General features: G+C 49.9%; 5 protein-coding genes across 5 annotated transcripts; 3 read left to right on the forward strand and 2 right to left on the reverse strand.

Annotated features, from left to right (window-relative positions):
* Positions 1 to 789: 789 nt before the first annotated feature.
* J7337_001005 (uncharacterized protein) lies at positions 790 to 2,376 on the reverse strand (the record flags this gene model as incomplete). Its single annotated transcript, XM_044818750.1, has 1 exon — positions 790 to 2,376. One exon carries the CDS (start codon positions 2,374 to 2,376, stop codon positions 790 to 792), a length of 1,587 nt encoding a protein of 528 aa, XP_044686452.1.
* A 1,459-nt stretch (positions 2,377 to 3,835) lies between these two features.
* On the forward strand, positions 3,836 to 4,616 carry J7337_001006 (uncharacterized protein; the record flags this gene model as incomplete). Its single annotated transcript, XM_044818751.1, has 5 exons — positions 3,836 to 3,876; positions 4,032 to 4,055; positions 4,120 to 4,176; positions 4,289 to 4,476; positions 4,516 to 4,616. The coding sequence occupies 5 exons, from the start codon at positions 3,836 to 3,838 to the stop codon at positions 4,614 to 4,616; spliced, it is 411 nt and encodes a 136-aa protein (XP_044686453.1).
* Positions 4,617 to 6,890: 2,274 nt separating this feature from the next.
* Positions 6,891 to 8,270, forward strand: J7337_001007 (uncharacterized protein; the record flags this gene model as incomplete). Its single annotated transcript, XM_044818752.1, has 1 exon — positions 6,891 to 8,270. The coding sequence occupies one exon, from the start codon at positions 6,891 to 6,893 to the stop codon at positions 8,268 to 8,270; it is 1,380 nt and encodes a 459-aa protein (XP_044686454.1).
* Positions 8,271 to 8,536: 266 nt separating this feature from the next.
* Positions 8,537 to 10,264, reverse strand: J7337_001008 (uncharacterized protein; the record flags this gene model as incomplete). Its single annotated transcript, XM_044818753.1, has 1 exon — positions 8,537 to 10,264. One exon carries the CDS (start codon positions 10,262 to 10,264, stop codon positions 8,537 to 8,539), a length of 1,728 nt encoding a protein of 575 aa, XP_044686455.1.
* A 5,998-nt stretch (positions 10,265 to 16,262) lies between these two features.
* On the forward strand, positions 16,263 to 18,321 carry J7337_001009 (uncharacterized protein; the record flags this gene model as incomplete). Its single annotated transcript, XM_044818754.1, has 5 exons — positions 16,263 to 16,803; positions 17,037 to 17,806; positions 17,870 to 17,912; positions 17,977 to 18,132; positions 18,218 to 18,321. The coding sequence occupies 5 exons, from the start codon at positions 16,263 to 16,265 to the stop codon at positions 18,319 to 18,321; spliced, it is 1,614 nt and encodes a 537-aa protein (XP_044686456.1).
* Between the last annotated feature and the right edge of the window lie 928 nt (positions 18,322 to 19,249).

Genomic DNA, 19,249 nt, shown 5'->3' on the forward strand with positions numbered 1-19,249 from the left:
AGTGAGAAATAGGGCAAGGAGAGGCAAGACAACAGGAACGAGACGAGGCGAGCTGTCCTTTGTGAATCAATTGCAGGCGATGACCTCAGCTCAGACGAGACGAGTCGAATAGAGAATATGTAATGTAGTATCGGATTGGCTTAGGTTAGGGTCGGGTCTGATTGTACAACGGTGTCCTTTAGAGATCCCGTGATGGAGCCTATTGCCGTCCCACTTTTAAGCTCCTCTCCCTTCCATTCTATTTGTGCTTCAACTGAGACCTTGCATGACTTTGAGCTACTGCCGAACAGAGGGGAAATCAAAGGTACCGACTACCTAGCTCTGCAGGTGCTCTCGGACCTCACCTCGTCTTCCTCTCTCGTACAGGTCAGGAAGGGCAGCTAATAACTACTAACCTACCTAGACAGTGCCTTGCCTTAGGGACCTTCCTAGGCTTAGCAAGGGACCCAGCCACTCCCCCCCCCCATCACCACCTTGGTTAGAGCCGGGAGCTAAATGGTCCAAGAATGGAAACATCCCCCAAATCGATGCTACCTCAGTGGCGTATCACGATATGGCCACCACCTATGGTAGACCAAACAGACAGACTCGACAGCTAAATTAGTACGTAGGTAAAATACCTGAAATACGGGCTGTGGTAGGTGGATGAATCTTTCGTGTTTGAATATGTTTGGCCTTTACTCTGTACTTTGGTGTCGTTGACTCAGCAACTACCTACTAAGTATATACTCGTCCGAGTGAGTTCCCAACGCAGCAGGCCAAGGCTGATCAGTAGCCCATGACTTTTATTTAGCTCTCAGCCATCAACTCTTCCTCTCCCAATATAAAAGCATTTTCTGAATAGGCCAGACTTTGAATCTTCAGCCCACCCTTCTCATCATACACAACTCTCCCTTCATTGACAGCATTTCGCAACTCTTCGCACAGAACTGTACGCTCACCTGTGTCTGGGTTCCATTCCCAGCCCTCTTTCATCCACATCCATCTCAAATATGCCCTTAGTTCTTTATCATCTGGACGAACCCTCATCCATTCAGGCTGAAGCTTAGGATCTCTGTCCTCGCCGTTCCAGCCTGTCGCTCGCCCAAGTAGCTCATCTCTACAGAAGATACGCCAGCTGTCTAGAGCATACTTGCCTTGTGTAAGGTGTCCAATCTCCCAGGCCTCTAAAAGATCCTGCCCACATGGGTCCTTGTCCGCCAACAGTGCACTACTTCCTTCATGTTGATACAGACTCAGTGGGTCCATGTCTCTTTGGTCGTACTTCTTCACCTTGTGATAGATGCCAGCAACTGGAGGCTGATCCAAGAAGCCCCGGGCATACTTCTTCATCAAACTTACGCGGTGCTCCGCCAAGCCAAGATGGCGTATCATCTCGACGAGCGATTCGGTGCTTTCTTCGCTTGCAATGTGCGTTGGCGTAGGAAATCGTTCTTTTACCTTATAAAATGTAGGTATTGCTTGCGTGCCCTTGGTCCGAATCAGGAACGTCACCACAATGAGGAGCCAGAATGGTTCGTGGGCAAACTTTTCTTGGATAAGGCCAAACTCCTGCGATGTGAGAGGCGCAAAGGGGACTGAAGGAACAGTCCCCCGCGGTGGTCGCTTTCGCGCAAGTGCAATGACTTGACCAGCCTCATCCGATGCTGAAGTGGCCACAAAGTATGGCGAAATTGAACTTTGAGGCTTGACAATCAGGGTCATGTCGCATAGAGCGCCTCCTTGCGGGGAACCCTGCCCACCAACACACTTATCAACACTCAGAGTTTGATGAGTCTCATTGTCGGGCGTCTGTGAATGTAGTATTGCAGAGATGCGTGCTTGTGAAGAAGCTAGAGGGAGACATGCTCGATCTTTCCATCTCGCAAGATTTTTAATTCCTTCTGGGCGCCTCCCTTGAGGCTGGTCCGACCAATAAGGGGATGTTGTGAGACATGTCGTTGTCTTTGGGAAACCCTTTGATCCAAGCCACTGTTGTCGGTGATTTTCGACTTGCTCGGTGATATGTGGTGGTCGGATTTTGGGGTCAACCTCTAGCTGTTTAGCCCGAGCAATGAGCCTGTCGGTTAATTCCCAAGGCTCCTCGCTGGGTGGAGGACCATGCCCGCTCAGAGTATACCATACATCGGCAAGGACGTCTTGCGCTTGTAGGCTGTTTCTATCTTCTGGGCGAGCTCTTCGCATGGACTTGGCACATTCGATCAGATAATGCCAGTCTGTAGCGCGTGCTAGCAGGCTCTCTTGGAAGAGCTCTTCGGTCTCTTCTGGTGCTTGACGGGACTCGATGACGTTGGCGAGGAAGTCTCGGGCGTTTGGAGGAACGTCGAATACGGAGAGGACATCATAACCGAAACGAGGCGTTGTGGAGCCATTCATGTCGATCAACTCTTTGTTGCAAGATAGAGATGTGTTGCAGCAGCCGTAAGGCATGAACCGAGCCTTACTTAGACCAGAGCTGGTTTATTAGTTATAAAACACTAGCACAACCCCCGAATAATACATTTAAACTGTTTTGTTCAAAACGACTTATCTTATGAGAGAGAGCGGATGGGAGGCGATGTAAAGCGAGACTGAATTATGTTGGTGGTGAAGTAAACTGAGCCGTGCTACGCACCTCATGTGAATGAATGAGATTGATCCGCCTCCGTAGTAATATAAGATGCCTCTTTCCGTGCAGCATAGTCACGGGCTGCCTGAGGGCTGCAGCTTTCGAACTCTTGGGTACTCGTTCGTATTTTGTCACCATGAGTCCTTTGACATCATATGCTCTAGGTACCTACTAACCTAGGTATGGAGCAGTGCTGACCAATGACGAGGAAGAAACCACATTTGCCAATGGAGAATCATAAAAGGGCCCACCGTAATAGTAGTCATTTCTTGTGTTTGAGCAACCGAGATTTTTTTCGATGGACAATAAACTGAGTATACGACAGTATAAACTAGGTACTGATGAGCTGAGCAAAGTTGCCCTCCCTCAATTGGTAAATCAGGCTTTTGATTCGGCTTGCGAACACGTTGCGGTGGTCTTTGTAGTCTTTGAACTGAGAGCTAACCTGGACCGACTTATCGACTCAGGTTGGTTGTTGATTGATCAGGGATCCCTGAAAACAAGTCCTCCACGTGTCCAGGTGACCAGGCCCTTCACAGCCGCAATGATACATCCATACCTAAGTACCTAGCTAAGCACGCAAAGGCGCTAGTAGTTAGCCTGTCCTTACGGAGTACAGGGCCCATTTGCCTGCACCTCGGCTTAGAAGTGCCGCTCAATTCTCTATCGGCGGGTACGCAACTCCATGTCGCGGTGCACTTGCACGGTACCTGGCCTTATCTGCCTTGGCCACATGGTCACAACGCTGTCCTTGGTAAGCCTCAAGTAGCGACAGGTCACTCATCTAGCCTGACTTGAGTGAGTATGGATAAGATGCGGTGACTTGATAATGACATCTGGTCAGGTCGCGCGACGAATGTCGGAGCAATCTGCATGGACAGACAGTTGTGAAAAGGTGAGAAGAAAACATAAGAAGTAGTTGCTTGACAGGAGCAACTGGGATAAACCATATGCCTTCCCATTATCATATATCTCTCCTCGCCTTTGGAGTTCCTTAGCATCGAGTGACGACGTTGCTCACGCTAATCGTTCGTGATTCGTCAAAAGCCGCTCCTCCCGTAGGTGCTGTCACCCGATTAGTAGGTCACGTGCATAGATCTCGCCTTCCGTCGCCCGTCCTCCCATTCTCCGCTCCGCTCAAATCCCTTCTTCTCGTCCCGTTAAAGCACCGCGTCCTCTCCGTTCCTACAGAACCTGTATCATCACCATCATACCATCATCCAAGAGATGAGTAGTCGCGGCGGTAAATTAGCCCCAGAAGTCAATCGGTAAGTCGCTGCCCCCGCCTGTTGCGTCTGGCATAGAAACAAAAACCATCGTTCGAATTCTTGCGCCCCATTTATCACATCGCACCCTCGACCTCGATCGACCTCTACGATACGTACCTACATACATTGTCCAACATTCGCTAACTGATATCTAGAGCTCTGTTCGTAAAGAACTTGAGGTATGATAGGAAACGCGATGATAACCTCCTGCCCGGATAGCGACTAATCGATATCGACTCATAGTTACAACGTCACTCCGGAAGAGTTGTTCGACCTTTTCGGAAAATTTGGCCCAATTCGGTATGCACAGACCCTGTTACTCGACACGCGACTATTGTCATTGAAGACAATCTTCTTGTCACTCCGGGACGATATGCGCTTTGCGATTTAATAATACTGACAGCCATTGTAGCCAGGTTCGACAGGGTATCGCCAACAACACCAAGGGTACTGCCTTCGTTGTCTATGAAGACGTAGCCGACGCCAAGCAAGCCTGCGACAAGCTCAACGGCTTCAATTTCCAAAACCGATACCTCGTTGGTGCGTCCGCCTCGCCACCCTTCCGTTTCACGGTTCATTTTTTCGATGACTGTGTTGGGCGTATGTACGGGGGCAACTGAATACTGACCAAAGTCACAGTTCTATACCACCAGCCCGACAAGATGGCCAAGTCAAAAGAGGACCTCGAAGCCCGTCGGGAATCTTTAGCTCAGCTCAAGCAACAGCATGGCATCGATTGACAATCCGACCGGTCTGCGGATAGCCTGCCTAGGAACTCAAAATCCTCATCTGCAGGCCGGTCTTCGTCTTCTCCCAAATCTCCTTCGCCGGATCCGAAGACGATCCTCCGAAAAGGCAGGACCCCAACCAAAGCAACCGCCAAGAGCCGCGCATCCTCCCGAGTCGTCCGTTTCGATGATGGACTCCGACCTGCACTAACCTGTGCATGATGCATCTCTATCGCTTTTTGGAGGGGCTCTATAACAGGAGCCTAAATACGCATCACCTCTGAGGTGGTTTTACTATTGGTTCGGACTTCGCTTGACACGCAAACACCTCTCCTTCACGGTTCTGGGAATTAGGTGCACTGGGAAAATTTCAAGGTTGATTCAGCAAGTGGCGATACGACCAGTCACAAACTGCTCTTTTAAGCATGGCCTGGGATAGGAAAGGCCTTGATGATGTTGTTGCCTGTGGATAGCTTTTGTTGCATTTCGCGTCTCTTTGTTCCTTTTATTTTTATTCGATCTGGAAGCCTTGGCCATGAGAAGCCAATCCCCCCTCGTTCACAGTTATGATCTGCCTGACGGACTCGCGACCATACAGATGTGACGTAGAAATGGCCTCGACTCTCCACCTCTCTCGCTAGGGGGGTTTACGTCACGCATTTTTATGAAATTTGAGATCAGCAATGGGGAAAGAAACGGATAAACACCAGTAAACTAGATTGAAGTCAGGTTGTTTTGATAATGAGAGAATCAATCCTTCTCAAAGCGTCTTGGCTTATGGCATCCTTCAAGATTGAAGGCTACCTGCACAAGGACTGGGCCCTGTGAGAAATCTTGCCAGTGACATGTGAACTAGCTCGAGAGATGAAATATAACTCTCTGCATGGACATTGCTCAATGAGAGTGATCCATGGTAGACGATCTACCTGGACAAGCCATAGTTCACAATTGTTTTTGCGCCTTGCTATAGCTAGCCCGTACCGAAAGGGACCATGGGCCGCTCTTATGAGGTTCAGCTGTCTTCAGACCTAATAATAACATCGTTGGTTCATAGTAACCCATGAAATGTAGGTTGAGCAAGGAAATTTGCCAAGATACCAGTTAGTTAATCACTCCTCGAGAAGATGGATGTCTCTGGTAATTGACCAAGCTTGCAATCATTCCACTCTAACTTTCAGGTATTGTCATCATAATATCACACAACACCACAGTAACGATGTTCACACCCACACACACACCAAAAAAAAAAAAAAAAGAAAGGCTCTAAGAATCTGTATCAGACAGAAACATACCATGTCTCGTTGTTCACTCAGCTGGCTAGCAATCTGCTCAACAAGTGGTGGACAAGCTATCTGCAGCTCTCGGGTTCTCAATTGAAGAATGCCTTGCCAGACAGAAGATTGGCTTCGCAAACGGCAGGCTTCTCCGGTCGCATCGGGCTTGGCCTGAACTGCGGATAAGTTGCAAGTCTACCGATTCACCAGCTGGGCCGCCGATGAGGTCGCGATATCAGCCGTGGAGAGCTGTGAGTGGTTCTTTAGCCGCCAGGCAGTGGGCTTGTGGCTGAGTGTGGGAGGCTTTGAAGTAAAGTAAACCAACGTCGATTTCGACGTAGGTAGAGTATCAGTTTGAGGTCGTATTGAATGCCATTGTTCTTAAATTGATTTACCGTGTTGACAGTGTTGAGTGTTGAGTCATCTGTGATATGCCTGTTGATTCGATGAATAGCAATCTCATGTGCACGTCTTAATCTACTTGAGTCAAGAATCCAAGTGTAAGTCAAGCCTACATAAACCAATCATCGACCATCAAAGCTACCAACAACAGCTGCCTGAACTTCACTCATCTACCGAAGGAGTCATTCCTTCGATCATGAGTGGGTAGACTATCTCACTATCTGCACCCATTGCCATGGAACGCACCACTGGGATTCCACAGCCACAGCTGGAACCTCTAGCTCTCTACCTATTGCGAGCTTTGAACAGTGGTCTACACTTATTGGATCCAGTCTAAAGGCTACAATTTCTGTTCTATATTGGTAATGATGCCTTGGGCTCCTCATGTGTCCCTGAGCCCGGCCATGAGGCTTATAACCAACCACCAATGGCCGCAACTGGGGTCTCTCGATATAAGTCGCTGCCAGCAGCAGCCTTGTTGGCTCGACATGCGATATAAAGCCATAGAATGACCACTCTGTATTCTCACAAACATTATCACGGCATTATACCTTTTTCTAAGCCGATGTATCCTCCTTCATCTCGTTTAAGTCGACTATCTCTCGAGAGCATGTCTTCAGAAACCCACTCTCGCGCTAGGGCTCAATCCTTAGGCCGGAGAACCGAGCAATCTCACCACGATGAATCATCTTCTGACTCTGATACAAGCTCAAACAGTTCTAGCTCTGCAGATTACAGTTCAGAATTCGACGACGACGACAATGATGATGATGATGATGAGCCCTCTGCTATCCGATCCCCAACCAAACTCACATATCTCATCGACCACCTCCCTAAAGAGACCCAGTCGGTCGTCCGCGATACCTTCAAAGAGCCCCCAAAGATCGCCCTGGAAAAGTGCCGTCACATAAACGATACATATGCATTCCAGATGACAGAGCTTGTCACGCGCTCTGTGCGAATCCGCGCGCCACAAGACGGCACTTCCAACCTCAGCTGCTCATGCCGAGATGACGGGCAGCCTTGCCGGCACCTCATCTGGCTATTAGATCAGATCGTCAAACAAACTCTTTACGAAACTGATCTTAGCAAGCCTCTCAGAATGAACCCAGCGGGCTACGCTGAGGAGATGGGCGAAGTTTTCCAAAACATATCTAATTTTCGTCTCGATGTACTGGCGGAGGGACTTCACTGCCATCTCGTCACCCCGGACTCGGAATACGACAACGAACCTGACGCTTTTCGCGCACAGGAAGCTCGAGAAATGCTTTCCTCTGTCTATAACATGGACCCAGGGGACTTCCGACCAGATATCTTTGAGAATGTTTCTCATAACATGAAGATGATCAACCGAAACGACCTGGAACAAACCATATCTCGCATGCTTCAAGATAACCATCACTTCTTCCACTATTTCCGCTCTCTAGCTCGCCCACAAGACCCTATAAATGACGTATTCTACAAACTTACTCAGCGCATTAACCGGGTTGTTCGAGATCTCGACACCCCAGGCCAGGCTTCAGACCCTGATCCCCCCCGAGATGTTCCATGGGCAGCTTCACATATTCTAGGTTGCGTTCGTCGAATGCGCCACGATATCTATACCCGCGAAAGCCCTATTTCAGCAAGAGAAGCCCTGTCAGCAGCTCGTAGCCTTGTGCACATTCTGGATTTGGCAGTATCTCGCAATAAAGACCATGGTCCAGTAGATGCACCACGCATCGACCGAAACCTATACCTGCGGCTAATTGGCGATCGAGATCAAGACTTCATTCTCAACGTCCTTAATTTGATCCCCGAAGCTGCGAGCCAATTCTTACATCACCTCGAGGAACTTCTCGGCAAGATTGAGATTTACGGAGCACCAGCTGGCTATGTACAGCGATTCCGGGCATTGCTGGGAAGACTGAGAACATCGAGTACAGGATCTGGTTTGAAGAGGTCCGTTCAGGGGCAAACGGGCCGCCGCAAGACAAGGAGAACCAGATAAGGCAAGAAGGCTTGGGCGACTGGCGACAAAGTGCATCGGAAATAAGCATCACTTATTGATATGAATAGCTTAACGACTTTACAAGCTGAATACCAAATATCGCGACTCATATAATAAAAAAACTAGGTAACTAGACCATACCCATGAAAATGAATTTAGTGTATCAAACTCTGTTGCTTCTTATTGAAATAACTCGCTTGCTGTTTGCTATGCCTTTGAGTGGAGAGTGAGACGTATCCGGATTGTCCGATTGTCACCGGCCCAAGTCAGAACTTGAATCCCCTTTCATCGCGAAAGGCCTCAAGTTCCGCAAGAACATCCTTCAAGCTAGGCCGGTCGTAATAGTTCTCCTTCCAATCACCCCTCTTCATACCTTCAATCCTTCGCCTGAGCCACGTCTCTGATGCATCGATTTCTCTCGACCACCACTCCTTGGCCGTCCGCTGCACCGCATCGGGGGTGGAGAGCCCTGTTTTCTCGAGCTCGCGGAGCACGAGCTGGTTTCTCTCCCTCACAATCAGCCTACTAAGGCCATTTTGCCTTCCACGTGTGCAACGATCGATTAATTTCTGCATGGCTCCCGGAGTCTTCGTGTATCCTGGAAATTCGACCAGAGGCTCCCATCGATATGAAAGCCAGACTGCGGCTCTTTGGGGAGCGCTATTCCCTTCAAAGATGCACCACAATACACGACCAAGCATATACACCTCGCATGCCTCCTGCTCTTTTGGTGTAAGACATGCCCATGGGACATTGTAGCCTGTGCATGGCCACTTATACTCCTCGCTCTCACCCATCGCTTCCCAATCCGGAAGCATCTCTGTCAAGAGTTTCGAATACTTTTCGCTGACTTCTGCGGGTATTTCTTCATCGATAGCAAGAAGCCTTACGTACTCCAGAGCATTGACTTCAGGAGCGGCGAACTCACACCAGACCCCACGCTGCTCAAAATCAACCATAACAGCGTCTCGACTAGCTGAAAGAACTATGTTGTCCAATCTGAGATCTGGATAGAAGATACTGGATGTTGTACGAAGATGCACCAATGCCGACGCTAGTTGTATAGCCCATTTTGTCTCGTCTTCCAGAGACACCATGTTGTGAAGCTTGAGAAAGGGGATCAGATCACGCAGGCTTCCGTGGATATGGTACTCGAGAGTGAATCCGACGACAGCCACTTTACTCCCAAAACTGCATTTCTTTGTAACCAGGTGCACAGGGCGAGAGACAATGTTGGGATGTGGTGGGATGATGAGCAGCTGCCTTAGCTCGTGATAAAGGTACTTGGTGTAACTGGTAAGTGCCTTGAAAATCCATATTTTGCCTCCGATTCTGACGAGGCAGACGCTGTCGTGTAGCTGTGAGACGTATACGACGTCACCAAGATCGACAGTCGGCGGCAACTCAACGTCGCTTCCCCAAGCATTCTCAAGAGAAGCCACAGACAGAAGTTGGCGTTCAAGATAGTGAGTTGGAGCGATGGTAACCTCCGCGTCGGCAACGTTCATGGGCATATTCCTGAGCACAATTCTAGAACCAAAAGGTATGTTACTGAAGATTTTCAGAGGGTCCTGCTGCTGAGCTGTCCAGTGTTGCAGAATGCGGAGCACATGTTGAGTGATTCCTAGGCGCGAAATGCGCATTGCACTCGTGGTATGAAATGCCACATCAACATGGAGTGCAAGCCGAAGCTCTGGCGAGAGCTTCGAGGGCTCAGGAATAAAAACATCCATTCGAATAGGAGACATCGAGTCGATGAATAAAGGAACAGCATAGAACTGGCTTCCGAAAGCAGTGCAGCCATCGATGCGCCAGAGAGGGCGATCCAGTGGGCTGAGGCTATCAATGCGGTTCTTTGGGTTCAGCGATGAGCTTTGCCAGTCAACAACATGGTCATCCCGAACCGCCGATCCCGGCTGGGTGGTTGATGGAGGACCCGAGAAGGCTGCAGTAGGGTGGATAACATCGTGAATAGATTCCTGGCTCAACTCCATGGCATGGGCTGATGAATACTCTGGGCACCAAAAGCTACTAGAAGTCCAAGTCAGCAGCGCGCAGCGTTCCACGGCAAACCACCAAGTACCTGCACAAATGTCTTAAATGCTACCCAACACAAACAGTCGGATGTGGTGAGGGGTTCCAGTCTCGGATGCAAGGCCACCAGAGGCTGAATAGTTGGCGAGGAGATGTTGAATCGTCAGCAGCGTAGAGTAGCCGATATCAATCCAGGACGAGAAATGACTCGGTTCGACTCGAGGGCGAGATTTACTGGATAAGGCCGAACGTGCCACCGGTCAGCATCAAGCGTAGGGAAAAGAATATGCGTTGTCGTGCGACAGTACCAGAGATGAATGACACGGCCGAATTGGGTCACTTTGGGTGGTTGGCTTCATTGCTCAGTAGGTACGCGGTTCTTTTTGGTCATGCTGTCTGATCACATGATCGAAGGAAGCCTGTTGGTTCTTGTGTAACCGAGAGTGACTGATCACAACTTGTTCTTGCCGGGAGAGAAAGAGTGAACAAATATGGCAAGCAGTCGCCCGCGATGGAGATTGCCTCCAATATCGAGACTAGAACAACAAGATCCAGTTCCCACCTAAGTTTCACGCTTAACGCAAACACCCTAAGGCTCCACCTGCGGAGAGGCATGCTGCCTGGCAAACGAATATTCTTCGTTCCCAGACACAAATCATCCACGCTTTCCATGCGGAGGGATCAAGGCAGGTATCCGTTGAATTGCCTCCTGAAAACACGAGATCAGACCCGGTCACAATACTGCTTGGGTAGTTGCTTTTATTCCAACGGTTGCTGTGGAACGTCCTGTAAGATTCGAGTTCTCAGCACCCATGAATGCAGCGAGACACACTGAGCCAAGGTCATTTGTATTGGGCTTCGTGGGAGTACAGCGCTGTGATGGCCCAGCGATGGCCCAGCGATGGCTCAACGAGTCGTTGGTGGTTGTTTGCGTCGCTGGTCGTGGTAAACGAACACGCAAGCTGATGAGAAGCCAGAATCGACATGACTCGCTAACGGTTTTATAAACTGGATGCCGTCCATGAAAACAAGGATAGAGGTGTAAAATTGATGATAACGAAATGCTCTTTGAATATGCTAGACTTGACATGAAGAAACGGTCTTGTATGAGAGATCAGCTATAAAAACTGCGTACAAGCAGAGAAAACGGATCAAGTGACGGGTGGCCACAAAGGATTGACAGAAGGCAGTCGGATTTTTTTGGTAGAGGGCATTGTGGCAGTGACATCTTCAATGAAACTTCGAATTGGGAGACATGAGGAGTCTCTGGTGAGACAAGTCAAGGTCTTGGTCATGGCTTTCAGACAGTGTTACATACGGGAATTGACAGATTAATCAGTTCGAAACTGAATGGCCTAACCCAGCTTAAGAAATCGGGAGTTCTAAGCGAGATGGGCCGCCAGGTATGCTCCGTGAAGCATCAGGCCACGATTGGTTAACCAATATCAAGACGAGACAACCTCATCTAAGCGCTCGGTAGGGCTCGCCCAGGGTCGATCAATAGGACCATCTCCGTCAGAAACAGCCTACGACTTCCACAATAAGTACCGTTCCTGGCTTGGACAGATCAATGCCGGCATCTGCCCCCTCAAGTATCAGCGTGGGGGAATACCGAGATTCTGGGAACAAGGGCTCCTGGCAAACCGGTGAGCAGTCACATTTCTCATTCCCGAAATACCGGCCATTTGGGATCTTGCGTATAGGCAACGTCATCCGCGCTGACTCGTGTGCCCCGAAGCACGCTGCATTCCGATATATTTGATTTCTGATAACAAGTACCAGCCGACACCGAAGCGGGAGAGGCGCACCGGAGAGCCATTACCACCCATGGATCACTCAATGGGGGCTTGAGCCTAGCTTTCTTTCTTTCCTGGCCGGGCGGGGAGGCTTGGGCAGTGCGCAAAGCCAGCATTGTAATGTTCGTGGGTAGAGCTCGCGGAGCTCCCGAGTGGCTGCGCTAACTCACTCAGCTGCTGCTGCGTTACCATACCGTGGGAGCTGGATAACGGACAATGTCCATCAATGCTGGCGAATATGAAGCAGGGGTGATAGGGGCGATAACTGGCCGATGGCTGCTTACATGCCTGAAGAGAATACGGGCTTGTGACTGCAAGCAAAGTTAGAGATCCGACTCCATATGTATAACCTCCCTTGCCTGCATCCAGTACGTCTAGGCAGCATAGAATCGCCAGAACGAGTTGTAGCTACAGGTAGGACTTGGAAGGAACCCATCCAGGAGAAAACTCCAGCGATTTCTATTCGAGGAACAGCTCGATTCGTCCCGTCTACGACGCCCCATCTAGAACGCGGGAAGACCCGTTGGTGGATAGCGACTAACGACATTAGTCCTTCCATGTGGCATCCATGCCCTTTTCTAGATCAACCAAAGAGTTCCTCATCGGCGCTTAGGTAGGGACAAGGTGCTGGATCCGGTGAAGATTTGGATTCCTCGGTCTGAAGCCTAGAAGGCACTAACTTTGGATAAGAAACTCGTGGGTGTTCAATTACTTCCCAGTGTGGAAACCCGGTGAACGGTAACGGACGTTTCTTCCGTCAGACCGTTGCGCGGTTTGTACTAATGCAAAGCAAAATTTCCAACGTCCATCGTGATAACCAACCTTACTTTACTAACTTGACTTGGATCTTCCTTCCCCAAGGAAAAGCGCAAGCGCGCCACTTAATTAACTTCCAATCACAGTATACCGTATTAGCAAGACACCTCTCGTGGTCCCATAAAGAGCCTAGTGATTATTATTTCTGCAGCCTGCATAGTTTGCCATCCCATCCATCCGACGTCGCAGGCTGGGTGATATCGCCAGGAACCTATTCTCGCATCGAAAACACTACAACTTGGCGAGAGAAGAGACAACATCGTCAAGCCAAGAGACGTGGACGCAGCCACGCATATCCCACTTGCATCAAAATGCAATATAACACACGAAGATGCAGCCGTATTCATGCAGAATCTGTGGCTGGGCCACGCCTTGTTGGCGGCAGCTCAGGGACATGAGTTGCATCGTGCCGTTCTTTAGTGCGCCCGGCTCGAACATCAGCTACCAGGTTCTTATCGTAAGAAGCTCGCAATAATGACACACACAACAGGATGTCGATCGGACCGATCGTTTAGTTCTAATTATCGGCCAAGAGTGAAAGTAATTGCTGTTCTCACCGGTTGCTGCCCCTGCCTCCTCCCTCGTACCAACCAAAGTCTTTGCGTGACCATAGCACACATTTGTCTTATCACATGGACAGAATTCAGGCTTCTGGAAATGGGTCAGATACTGACAGATAGCACCACTGGTCTCATCATTCTGTGGTATGTCGGCTGTTATTCACTCGTCAGCCTTGGTCAAGACAAGATGGGTGAAAGGGAAGGTGAAAGGGCTTGAAACAACGCTCGGGCCTTTGTTCGTTTACGATACCACCTCTGCATCCGAGTGCATCTGGCAAACGGAATATCCTCCTGGTTAGAAACTTGACTGCTCATCTAGTACTTGTCGAGGCATCTCTGCTTTGTCTCAGGACTTGTATGTGTTACTCTCGAGATGGCCCCCCAATGCCGGACGTACATTGACGATTGGACAAAAACGATCTTTCTTCTGAACTGCTTGGCGATCCAAGTACCTTTGAGAACCTTTGCTAAGTTGCGGAGTTGACGATGTACAGTACTTTATCTTTTCCTGGTGTGAGAAACCCGGGCGGGTTGGCGTTGCGAGACCCTGTGAGTGGGAAAAAAAGCAATTTGAAAATGGTACATCATCCAATCCCAGCTGAGCAGCTGTGCAGCCATGACCGACATTGGTCAGCCCCATGTCAATCACATGGCCATTTCAATGCACGAATTAACCGTTGGCATGGCTAGGCTCCGTGGCTATGGAACAATGACCCGATCCGAAGATTCGATTGCCAAAGGGTTGATGAGCTGCATTGTTGTCTACGACTACGCGCGATTCAAATCACCCTCGTTTTTCAGCAGGCAAGTTCCTAAGCCATGAAGGAAGCTTTTATACTGGTTCTTTTTGCCTAATCACCCCACCAAATGGCTTCTAATAACGGATTCCAGTACGTCACATAACATAAGATCGAGAAGCTCAGGTGCACTGAACCGGCAGAGCGGGTAATATCCCAAAGTCCTTTACCTGACAAGCCTGAGCACTACAATCAGAAGGCCCCCTGCCACTCCCATGGTACCCCTCAGACCGGTCAAAAACTACTCAGCACGAGGCCATGTCAACGCCGTCCTCACCGAGTCCACTTTCCTCTCTCACAGACTCGTTCATCATCACCGTTCCCAGCAGACCGTCAAGCCGTTGCTTGAAGCGCTCAACGCCCAGTCACTACAACCACCACACCGCCAGCCGCATACTTGCTCAGCCCGCAGCCCGCATCAGCCGTCATCCATACGATCGCGGCCGCAGGCATATTGCGCTGATTTCGCTCAACCGTGCAAACACCAGTACCAGCACCACCGGCTACTCACTCCACGTTCTGTCGCCAGTACCACGACAGCTCAGCCCGCCTTGTTGCTAAAGCAGTGGACGGGGTGGACAAGGCTCCACGTCCGGTCCTAATCTTGCTCAGGCTCGAGGTTCTCAGTTTGGCGGCTGCGAGCAGCACACATCTCATCGACCTTCCATCTGTTGGCAAGGAGCCTCAACGACCTGATTGGGTTTGCGCTAACATACCTACTTATCGCCTTTCCGCCTAGCTTCCCCGGATTCTTCGCCTCTCTCATCACAGCATTTTCTATTCCCGACCGTCTGGTATCCTTCTCTCAGCCGTCGTTTTGACTTCGGCCCTCGCTGTTGCTCCACTCGGCGCACTACGGGAGGTTTCAACGTCAAGTGCCTGGTGATGGCTTTCGTGGCACATTAGCCTCCCACCACACTCCCCCTCTTCTCACCCCGGCGTCGCTCAATTTTTGACCACCGCTTCTGAAAGACAAGCCGGGCAGCTAGCTCTTCTTTGTCATTGACTGTGTTTCGTCGAGTTTGATTCCGCGTGGTGGTACCTTGACCTTCGTCTTTCTGTTCTTACTCCTACTGCTAGGCAGTGTTTGTTCCACACCCTGCCCTGTCTCACTGCAGCCATTATGGTAAGAGTTTCTCTCCCCGGTTGGCGGCAAGCTGCATGGAGTTATATCATCGATCCCCCGTTCCATTGTTCTATTTGCATAACCCCTGCGGATGTTGCCAATCACCACCGTTTCCTCTTCTCGCAGCCCCGTCGTGGCTCTCGTGCCATGACTCTCAGACAAGCATCTTCTCCCTGATCTTGCCCTAGGCCCCTCCCTATGAGACCCAAATGTGCGGTGAATTGATTTTTTTCTATAGAATCCACATTATCCTTCCAAAGTTAAGAGGCCTCTCCTCCAACCGGGAGTTGAAGATCCGGGCCCTTCGTCAATATCTTTCACCCCCATCGTGGATGACGACTTCACCTTTATACCATTTGAGATCCAAGACAATCTTGATCAACTGGCACAGTTCTATGGACTAGCCTCTGGTACTCAATTGCATCAACTGATTGAACAACAGCATTGCAGGAAGAGGAGAAGGCTTGCGCCATCAATTCCAATGACACCCAAGCAAGGACCGACTTCGTCCCAGGGACCTCTAATGAAACTCCCATTATCAGGAACTTATGGTCAACGTGATGAGCACTATGGGGCATCTTCAAGCTGGGACGACTGTGGCCAGAACTCAATGCCGTCTTCTACTTCTCCATTGACCAGGCGTATGGCGGATCTGACCTTGTTCTTCTGCCCATGTTGTGGCTGGGACCCAAGACATCAAGATGGTAAGCACCTGACTCTTCTAACGTTGCCCGATCGCCCGGCGTACATCTGGGATCATCGCTGACATCACCCTGAAAGGCTATCAACAGCTCCCAAGCTCTGCACCGGCAGTTTCTGGTCCAGATGCTCCTTACATGGCAGAAAAACAACCGTCTATGACAATGCCATCATCTGAACCGTATGATGACGCAACTCTGAGCTCTGTTCAACAGCCAGATTACAGCTTTCAACAACCTAATTTGAATGTTGCGCCCCTTGTCAACTTTCCTCTCATCTCTGGTCAAACGGCGTTAGCGGAGCCTGTGATGAGTGGTCCTGGGCCAACTCATCAACCTCATCTATCAGCTGGAGACTTTTACGTCGCCCAAGCTTTCAAAGAGGAGCCACAGCTGGAGAACCAGGCACTAATGCCCGGTCAACAGCTTGACACCAAGGCATTTCCACAAGTCGGCTACACTTCCGATCCTAGCCTTATCGATGCAAATGCCATTACTCACCAGAGCTTGGCTCCACCCGACAGCGTTCCCCAATATGGTATGCTAATCAATACTCAACTTGGCGAAGATACGGTGCAGAACGGGTGGTCTCTAATGGATCAACAAGCCAATTATGAGAACGTGCTCACTAACCAAAGAGGGGGAAAGAGAGGCCCGTTCAAGGACCCAAATCTCCGTGAACAAACTGCCCAAACCCGGAAGATCGGTTCCTGTATCAGGTGCAGAATGCAAAGAATTCGTGTAAGTAACACTGTCCGGTTCTCTTACATAAGATGATGTCTTACTTGTAATGGGCTTTTTGGCTGGTGCGCAAAGACGACTAACCAGTGTTGCAGTGTGAAAACAACCCCGATGAAGAGGGAGGGGCCTGTTTGACATGCAAAAAAGTCTCCAATTCGAGAGCGGGGCGCTTTCCTTGCCTCAGATATAAGATAACAGATATCCGACTTTTCAAACCGGGCCAAGTACCCGGTTATGAATGGACACGGCGATGGACCAATAACATCTCGGATCCGATACAGAGCTGGGCTACGACTGAAGAGCCCAGGACCATCTATCTGTCCGAGGGGCTATCGAATAAGTTTGTTAAGGTGAAGGTTCAACGATTCATTCCTCAAGCTGGTGACAAGCTGGAACGTACTTGGGATTACAAGGGTGTCAAGAAATCAGTAAAGATTCCTCCGTATGCGATGGTCAACCTCGAGGAGGCGAAGAAAGAGTACCTGGACCATATTGAGAATAGCATGCAGGATGCTTTTACCAAGTTGCTGGGCCCACCTGAAGGCCTGCTATTCCGAACGTACTTACGTGCTTGGAAAATCTTCAAAGACCCGTCCACTACGCCAGAGTGCGTGGAACTTATTCATCATACACTCTTGTTGTGGATGTCGATTCGTCTGACAACGCGGTCGAGCTTCATTGTTGGAGAAGAGACCTTGGGGATGAAGCAAAATATCCTGGACGAAACAAACCCGAACCATGGCAAGATCCCTCTTCCGCCTGTACTTGGCGCTCAGATGGATCTTATCCTGATTCACCACATACAAACCAAGCTGCGAAGGGAGCTTCTGGACAAACTCCAGAAGATGATGTCAAAGAACAAGCAGAGCACTTGGCTAGTGACGTATCTTGTGATTTTCATTCTTTTGCATAACACAGCTCTCATCACTGCTCATGACGCTGGATACGCGAAAAAGCACGGCATGAAGGTAAGAGAGCCCCGCAAGTCGACAGTGGCCCACGAAGTTTGCTGATTATCGATGTACTTGCAGCGACGCTTTGCGCGTGAGGAGAAGGTCAAAGAATACCACCTAGGTGAGTCACACAACTACCCCGGTCCATCCTGCACAGAAGCGCTTGCTGACTGGGGATCGAACAGGCGCAAACATCTTGCTCGCACACTTCCATTACTGTAACAAGGGCATCTACCCTTTCTCGGAAGATTGCAAAGACCAAGACTTGCGAACACTGGCAGGCTTGGATGAAGAAAAGATCAAGTTTGTCCATCATACTAGCAACCTGGCTAGACGGCATGGTAAGTCGACCCTCGGGGACAAGAACCATACAGGCTGGGACCATGGCTCTCTAACTTGATGCTAACTTGAACTCTGTGGTTTCAGCGTTGCAATGGGAGGAGATCCGGAACAAGGCCGTGTACGAGCATGATTACTTTTTTGTCAGCCAATTGTTCGAGACCAACTGGCAACCTCGAACAACAATATGATCGGGTTTGGTTGACCAGTAATATCTCTGGTAGTCTTCAGTGGTAGTAGGGAGGCAATGGGTGACTTGGAACCAACGGCATAGGCGCAGAGTTTGAGAAGATGCTGTACTCACAGCGGAGGTGCAGGAACTGAGACTGTATACGAAGTGAATGGAGGGCGGTGAATGTGGATGACGGCGGCAACAGCAACGGCCATAATGACGATGACGATGATAACGATAATGGAAACCATTTTAAAAATGCCAGGGTAGTCTTGGTTACGAAAAGGCGGTCAAGAGCAGGTGAGGTTCAGAGAAAGAGACGAACTGGTGTGATGGTTTGAAGGGAATGACATAAAGCAACAGCTAAATTGGGTGCGGGGGGGCGGGTGAGGATGCTATAGTCTAGCCGAAGAGATTGATCATTGTTGTTCAGTCCCGACAAACCGCCACATGGACCAGTTCACGATGCGGGACACGACAAATCAGCGGGGAGGAAGGTCATAGGCGAAACAATGTAACAGGAGGAAACGGAGTGCACGCCAGCAAATTGCGATGCGATGGAAGAAAGGGGATGACGGTGAGAGGAGAGGGACAGGTACACCGAGAGAGTGTGCGGGCACCTACAGAAAGAGGCGAGAGTTTGCTCACCGAGTGTCGATGGGAGACGGGCTGCTGCGTTTTGACGGCTTGCGCATTGTTGCACAGAAACACGAGGCGGATCAAAGGTTTATATGTAAGGTCGCTGAGGGTTGGCTCGCGGAGGGATGCCGGACGGGCCGGGCCTGGTTGTGCGGCACTTGACAAACCCGGGCCATTCATACCGCAGCTATGCTATGACTTGTCTTGGCTCAGCCGGTCGACTTGGTCTGATAGTGTGGATAATGCAGCACTGTGTACGGAGCACTACATAACATGTGTATGTGCTTCCTACACGCTGTGTGGTTTAT

This window comes from Fusarium musae, chromosome 1, assembly GCF_019915245.1.
Source record: "Fusarium musae strain F31 chromosome 1, whole genome shotgun sequence".
NCBI classification, from domain to species: Eukaryota; Fungi; Ascomycota; class Sordariomycetes; order Hypocreales; family Nectriaceae; genus Fusarium; species Fusarium musae.